Below are 7824 nucleotides of genomic sequence, written 5' to 3' on the forward strand. Positions count from 1 at the left end.
TTTCTCCCTCCAGTCACATCTGATGGGGCTTTTTATTATTTGAGAAATGAAAAGCTAAATTAAACCTGACGAAAAAAAAGAGAGAGCGCAAGGGCAGGATTGATTTACTCGCTGTATTGGTAAATATGACCACGTGATCCATGTAACCAATCCCTGTAGATGCAGGCCAGGAAAAATACTATGATTGTTCATAGAGGGAAGCTTCCCGTAACAGTGCAACCCTTATTATATGAGTAGGAAGAGATCAAAAATGTCTTCCAGTGGCACTCTCAGTAACTGCTATGTGGACGCTATCATGGGGCAGGAGCCGGAGGATGTGTACGGTGCTCGCTTTATTCAGGCTCCACACTCGGTGACCCCGAGGCCGTCAGGTGCTGGGGACAACGCAGACTTCTCCTCTTGCAATTTCGCACCCAAGTCCGCCGTTTTCCCGTCGTCTTGGTCCTCGGTTCACCCGCAGGGGATTTATCATCCGTACGTGCACCACCACCACCACCACCAGTCCCATCTCCCCGCGTCGGACGGCAGATATGTAGGCGTCCGCTCCTGGATGGACCCCATCTCCAACCACGTTTCGTTCGCCGGATTTCACCCCAGCAGTCGGCAGTACGGGACAAAGCCAGAAGTCTTGCCACCGAAAGCTACAGAGTGCGACACGTTGGAGGCTGAGGCTCGGCCGCTCGCCGGCGAATTCGCGTGTGGAGTATCGGAGTGTCCAGAAAAAGCGAGCAAAGAGCACAGTGGAAGTGAGCTTTCGAGCCACAGCGAGCCCAAAGAGGAGAAACAACAACAACTTGACCCAAGTAAGTAAACGAAATAGCCAATCCTGATTTACAACCCTAAGAACTGTATGAGCTGGGTGTGTAAAACTGGAGGTTTTACTAACCTATAAAAGTGTCTCGTACTATACCTCGGCTCGAGAAAGGAAAAACCCGCCCTGCTAAGGTTACTACAGGGGATCCTAAAGTTTTTCATGTCACAGTACGCTTAAAATAGATACACATTGCTGCATTTTGATGTGATTTTCCCTGACTAAGACTTTAGCTATGGATATGTTACTTTCCATATCATGTTATTTCCCCTCCCTGTAAAAACAGACAACATGTAATGGAGATAGTCATCTTTACGCACTGTCTTTAACAAGAAAAAAATTCTCATTTTACTTTTGATCCCCTTAAACCACACCCGTGTCCTTACACGTCCCCGAATTTGAGAACCATTTACCCAAAAAATAAAAAACCACCTCCTCCTCTAACATGTCTCTCACTTCACATATGTATCTGTTTTTCCAGACAACCCTGCAGCAACCTGGATTCACGCGCGCTCCACGAGAAAGAAGCGATGCCCGTACACAAAATATCAGACTTTAGAGCTGGAGAAGGAGTTCCTCTACAACATGTATCTGACAAGAGACCGACGCTATGAGGTGGCCCGCATACTCAGTTTAACCGAGAGACAAGTGAAGATCTGGTTCCAGAACAGGAGGATGAAAATGAAGAAGATGAACAGAGAGAGGAGCGGCAAGGACCTGCTATGAAATCACTGCCAACTCACACATTTGTATACCCTAAGGAAGCCATCTGAACAATTACATTCATTTTGGCAGGAGCCTCGGTAGCCATTTTAAAACATTTTTTAGACCCCTCTAGGTATAGCGTAATATTGCGTGTCAGTGTCATAATGTGTTGGCCAAATATGCATCAAAATCACATGTGCAGGAATTTGTCTTTGGTGGATATAAGACAGAATCCGTCTCATATTAAAAAAAATGTTATTTGTTTTACACAGCCACAAGCAGCCTGTGCTTGGAGGAAACGTGCCTATGTGTATTGCTTTTATAGTTGTTAAGAATTTGAAGTTGTATATAAAACATTTTCACAGCTGAAACACTCTGACTGCTGTCTGTTGTCGGTACACACACGGAGATTACGCACGGTGCTTTGACCCATTTCCAAGACTTTAACTCTGAAATAATTGGCAATGAGGTGCGTGACTGGAAAATAGGCGTGTTTTTATTTTAGAAATGATCCATTTTAACTTAGATATCAATATGCATCTCACTATTTTTCTTTAATTTATTTAAAGCTCCCTCATCGTGTTAAAGTGGTGCGTAATTCCACTGAAGCCAGTAAAATTAAAGCATTAAAAAATAAGATAAAAAAAATCCCCTGAGGCCTTGTTTTTAGTAGGATCGTGAAGGCAGCACAACGCTTTGCAGCCAAACAGAAAAATACAACACAACCTTAAATAGTGAGCTGGATTCTCTTATTTGCAGCAACATTAAAGGGATTAAGTTCGCCTGTAAGGACTACTTGAGGTTCCACTGTATGTGAGATTTCACTTTTCTCCCAAACAGTTGTAGAAGTAATAAAGTGTTTACGATTGGGAGAGGTGTTGCGGCGGATTTCCAATTTATTGTCTAACTTGTACGAAGAATGACTTTAAAGCAGGAAGAACCTCGCTCCAATAAAGCTATAGAAATGGCTAGACGTCTGGCCTAAATGACTTTATGGTCCTGGCCAGTAATTACACTCTCCTTTGAAACCCCCTTTTTTGCTGTGGCGTTTGCGTCTGTTGCTGACAAACAGAATGTAGACACTTTTCCACAGGGTGTCTGGTCGATGAATTGTTTCAGAGGAAATCACCCCCCACCTTAATGGTCACGTTTATTCACCAACTGCACTTCCCACCGATGGGAAAAAAAACTTCACTTTGACTGGTGTCCAGTGAGATTTTCTACTTTCTTCTGAATTTATTTCATGTTGAAATTTTAAACCCAGGCAATGTGTCCTAATTTTACCCCACACTGGCTGCACCAGAGGGGACAAAAAACATCATGCTCATTTTTGGGTTGTTATTAAATTTGCGCAAATAAATCAGTGATGACAGTTTTTACAGCACTGGTCAAATCACATGGAAAACCCCTGAATTACGCAGAACTAAAAACAATCTGTTTACCTCAGCTGGAGCTGCAGGCTTCATTTGGGGAAAGTGATGAGAGCGCTAGAGGGCGATATTGGTCTGTTGGTCTCAGTCACAGCGGTTCATTCACAGCTGGAACATGTAGGCAGCACATGGACCATACCATACAACATGCATTCATGGATTTATTGATTTAAATGAAAGAAAGGTGCATTTTATAGGCTACTGTAGGGTCTTATCTCTGGGTAACCTTTTTAAAACTGCATGTTTTTGGATTGTGAGCGTGTAAAAGTCCAGATTTAGTGTTGAGCTCTGTTTTTAAGCAGTGACAATGGATAATAATGCAGCTTTCCGGCCTGAATCGCAAGCTGATGTTACTGGGGAAAGAAGAAGAAAGGAGAAGCGGGCTTCTGTAACATTTGTAAAATTTAAAGTCCCAATTTCATGTAGGTCTATTTTAACATACATTTATTTTTAATCTCGTGATAGTTTTCAGACCCCACTCCTTAGCAGTGCGTCATACATTTGCACAAAGAGCAGCCAATTTCAATCGACACAGAACAAGAGCAGGCTGAGTCCACCATTACAGACGACAACGAACAATTATAGTCAATTTTAAAGGCCACACACTCCTCTAAACGTCGTCAAATTGTATAATTGCGTATTTTTGGGTGCTTTTAATGTCCTTGAATAATTAGATTTATATGTAAGCTCGGAACTGTGGAGCTACCAGTCATAACAGAGACACTGTGACACTGCGCCTTGGGTTGTTTATTCCCCCATAGGCCTAAGCACAGTGAATGCTCACACTTGTGTTTTTGTTGAAATCATTGACACAAACAAAGCGGAGTGATCATGACCACAGACAAGGCACACTGGGCCTTTGGAAGACGTCTGTCTTTATATAGATATTTCTTTTCCAAATGGTAAAGCATGTATCAAGGGGAATATACACAATTAACACAAGCACGTCAGCCATTATTAGAATGATCAAATATATTTACAATTAAAAATAATAATTAAGAAAGACCACAGTTAATGTGTTTGTGAGGCTTTGCGCAAACACAATTTAGGCCCCTGTGTACTTATCTCCATTATCAAATGCAAAACCCACAGACTATGAAGCTTTAGGCATTTACTCTCTAGATATTATGGACAGTGTTTGGTGATAACGCAGCGGTTTGGTGTGTTTTGATTTAGTCTGTGGAGGAAAAGCAAGAGGCGCCTCCCTCAGTGTTCCCTGCTCTGCGTCCTCGACAGTTAAAGTGAACATAACTCCAGTCCTGATGATTGTAGTCAGGTTCAAAGTATCCACACACTGACAGCCAATGGCAGCGCTCACTCAGACAGGACACAGAATATTGAAGCAATTACAGTAAATGTTGAACTGATTGTTTGCGTCTCTGTGTATGGCCTACATGTGTGACACAGCGGACTGGTGACTGTCACGGCTGGAAACTTGACCCCAGAATGACGACGTTCATCACACGCTGTTTACACGCACACAATAACTGCATCAAACATGTTCTTTGATAACGAGGAAGATGCGATTATAAGGGGGGGATTTCTGTCAACATGCCGATTTCCACGCAGTCATTCTCACTGTACGGCTATACATAGTCATGTGTCTGTTTGCACACAGGTCATGAGTGGGGGTCAGCTATTTCACCCTGGTCATTAGCTACAGTCATGTTACACCCCGTTAGATGCCACGCACTGTCTGTCCAGTGTGATTGCTGTGGAGGCTGTGTGAAGATAATAGCTGTGGCAATGAGCAGAGAAATACATTCAGAGGACAATATGGGAAAGTGTGATACATGTACATGTTTGAGGTTGTAGTCATGACCGTGTGTGTGTGTGTGTGTGTGTGTGTGTGTGAAGCTAGTAAAAATACTCCATTACACGTAAAAGTCCTGCGTTAAGAATATAAGTAGGCTACAAGTTCGTATTTTTCGCAAAATGTAGTTTACATAAAATATCAAAACTCTCTGACTTGTGAGTGTTTTACTATTGTTGCATTATTGGATTATTATTACTACTAATGCATTTATGTGGACATTAGCATTACACTGTTGTCGTTGGTGGAGGTGCGCTATGCATTTTGCGCTATTTTGGGTAGTCTGGTCAATTTTACGCACAGAACATACGATGATTTTAAAACAAAATAATATATTAATATTAATTCAATGGTAACAATGCATCAAGTAAAACATAGGTCCATAGATAAGCAAAACGTAGGCCTACAATATTTCCCTCTGAAGTAGCCTAAAAAGCATTGGATCAAGTAGCCGAAAGTAAAGTACAAGGGTGAAGTCAAATAATTTGGGAAACTTTTTGGTACATTACCAAGAAAACCAACTGGAATTCTGAAGACCATCTTGAGTACTACATTTAGAGCTTCTCTGCTATATTTCTATGAAGAAAATATGTTGTCGAGTAAAATAATTTAGAAACTTTGGACCTTCAAAAAGACATCAAGAACCCCGACCTCACTCCGATGACACCTTCACGTAAAATGGGACAATCGTGAGTTTATTGAATGGTTAAATACATTATTTTTAGGAGTTCAGTAATTAATTGATTAAATCATTATTGTAAAGAAAAGAGAGAAACAACATGTCACACGTCCTTGGTAATAAAATAATAATAATAAAAATAATTGTTTTATGTATTAACAATGCAATAAGCAACCAAAAACCTAAAATTTGTACTTCACTGCAGTGCTTGAGTAAATATACGTAGTTACATTCCACCACTACCTGCAGGCTACTTTAATTCCACATTATATTATCTTTAATCTAACTCAACGAAAACCACAATAAATGTAAAACAATCGAGGTCTATGACGTCATTTGACACGCAGTTATTCTTTATAGTGACATCACATGTTGTAAACACTCGAACGTGCTACAGTGTGTTTCTATGGGAACAAAAGAGAGTGGAATATCCACACTGATGCTGCAGAGCTGCAGTGACGTCTTATTCTGTGTGCTGTTGGAAAGCATGTTGAATCACAGGCTAGACTATCTGGGACTGTGTATAACGAATAAGTAATGACAGTGTGAAGTGCTGGTGTGCATGTATCAGTCTTTGGTTTATTTATTTTTAGGCGATATTTTATTGACACTATGACTAAATTCTTAATCCCTGTCGTTGGATATGGACAGAGCGGGGTGTAAACATGCAGCAATGCAATTGTAAGTGCAACCATTATGTTAAAAAAAAAAGTAAAAAATATTCAAAATATTACGGCCTCTGCATATTTGGGTTCACTGCCGAAGAGTTATGCCGCAACAATTAGATCTCTGTGATGAAAATAAACTATATAATCCGAGCCTGTAATGTCACATTACCACATCCTAAACTCCTCTGTGAGGCTCCTCTCTTTTTAAGATCGTGTAAGATTTCTTTGCTTATTTAAATTCGCTTCAGGAACAATAATGTCTTGATTTTAAACAGCCTATTTTTCAACTAAAAACAAGCACTATGGGGACGTAAACACACATGCAATAGATATACTATTTATTCGAACGTTTGGCTTCAATTTAACTGGTATGAAATAAAGCTAATATGGATTTTTATACTTGAATCGGATTAGTAAGGGATACTGTGAGAGAACAGGAAGGCAGAAAAGCCCAGCAGACTCATGAATTAATAAACAGAAATGGAGAGCTGCTGCTGCTCTGTGAGACGTGTTGTCCTGGTGGTTGCCACATCTTCATTAGACCTCTAGGTGTCTAATGTTACAGCTTTCTGTAGGCCTATAGCTTACCGCCTCCATCCACCGGCCACATGTGTTCCTATATTTAACTAACTAAATCAACAAACTAAACTTGGGTCAGTTTGGTATTTTTTTAATGTATTATTTAACTATTTTGATTTGTGCGTGCTGTGTGTGTGCTGTTATTATCCAGCTGACCTGCAGCAGACGCCATTTGGTTTCCCTTATCAAAGGAAATGGCCACAGTGAGCGCGCTAGATTTGACTGTCTGTCTCTCAGTCATTCAGAGTGCACTGGTCCAGCTCCAAATCACATACTGGAGCTGATACAGCTTACCCAGTACAATGTGGCAACTCTTCATCAGTGAGCTCGAAAACAGTCTGTATCTCTGCACCGAGACTAAAGCGATGGTAATCCAGATTATTTATTTATTTAGGCTATGTATTTGTTTATTTTTACCTCCAATATGAAATGGATCATGTCCCACTGGACTACACTGGATTATAGAGTTAATATAATGTCATAGTTTTGTGGTGCAACAAATCCTGATCTCTTGAACTGGCCTACACACACACACACACACGGACAGATACACACAGACACACACACACACACAGCTATAAGACAGGAAACCAGAGCTTGAGCCCTAGCCTGACCATAAATCGCACAGTGCTGACTCTGGCATGCAACCAGATGAACAAGAATGAAATGAAACAAATTCCTTTTTGCTGCAGAATCGTACACATGGACGTGACGACAGTTGGTAATATTTAGCCTTTAAATGTCGAGGGTTAGGAGAGAGGTCAGAAGCGTGGAAAATTTGTCATAGTAGGCTTATATCATCATTTATTTCTCCCTGTTTGTCTCCATATTTATGGGTAACAGCAGCAGGCCTTATGCGCAATATGTCCACAATTCAAAACGCATACAGAACCAAACATGGTTATTAGACTATATTTTAAAGAAGACACATTTTATTTCCATATATTTTTCTTTATTTACACACTAGTAGGCTATAATTGAGTCTAGTAAGATAGCTGGTTTGATCATGTTGCCTTTTGTAAACAGCTGGTGCTTTTAGGCCGCGTAGTGAAGAACAAAAATAGAAAAGAAAAGCGAAAAATGTCGTCGTTCATTGGTGCAAATAGCTTTAGTTTGACGCAAAACCCGTTCAGACATGA

At 40.6% G+C, this 7824-nt stretch overlaps 1 protein-coding gene across 1 annotated transcript; it reads left to right on the forward strand.

Moving 5' to 3' along the window:
* hoxd9a (homeobox D9a) lies at nt 1-1899 on the forward strand. Its single transcript, XM_049594124.1, has 2 exons — nt 1-803; nt 1293-1899. The coding sequence occupies exons 1-2, from the start codon at nt 230-232 to the stop codon at nt 1535-1537; spliced, it is 819 nt and encodes a 272-aa protein (XP_049450081.1). The 5' UTR covers nt 1-229; the 3' UTR covers nt 1538-1899.
* Nucleotides 1900-7824: the final 5925 nt, after the last annotated feature.

This window comes from Epinephelus fuscoguttatus, linkage group LG13 (assembly GCF_011397635.1).
Source record: "Epinephelus fuscoguttatus linkage group LG13, E.fuscoguttatus.final_Chr_v1".
Classification (NCBI taxonomy): domain Eukaryota; kingdom Metazoa; phylum Chordata; class Actinopteri; order Perciformes; family Serranidae; genus Epinephelus; species Epinephelus fuscoguttatus.

Excerpts from the sequence above, each read along its gene's own strand:
- hoxd9a (XM_049594124.1), top strand. The coding sequence starts at position 230 with ATGAGTAGGAAGAGATCAAAAATGTCTTCCAGTGGCACTCTCAGTAAC. Across the intron at positions 804-1,292 it reads ACAACAACAACTTGACCCAA|ACAACCCTGCAGCAACCTGG; the intron begins GTAAGTAAACGA and ends CTGTTTTTCCAG.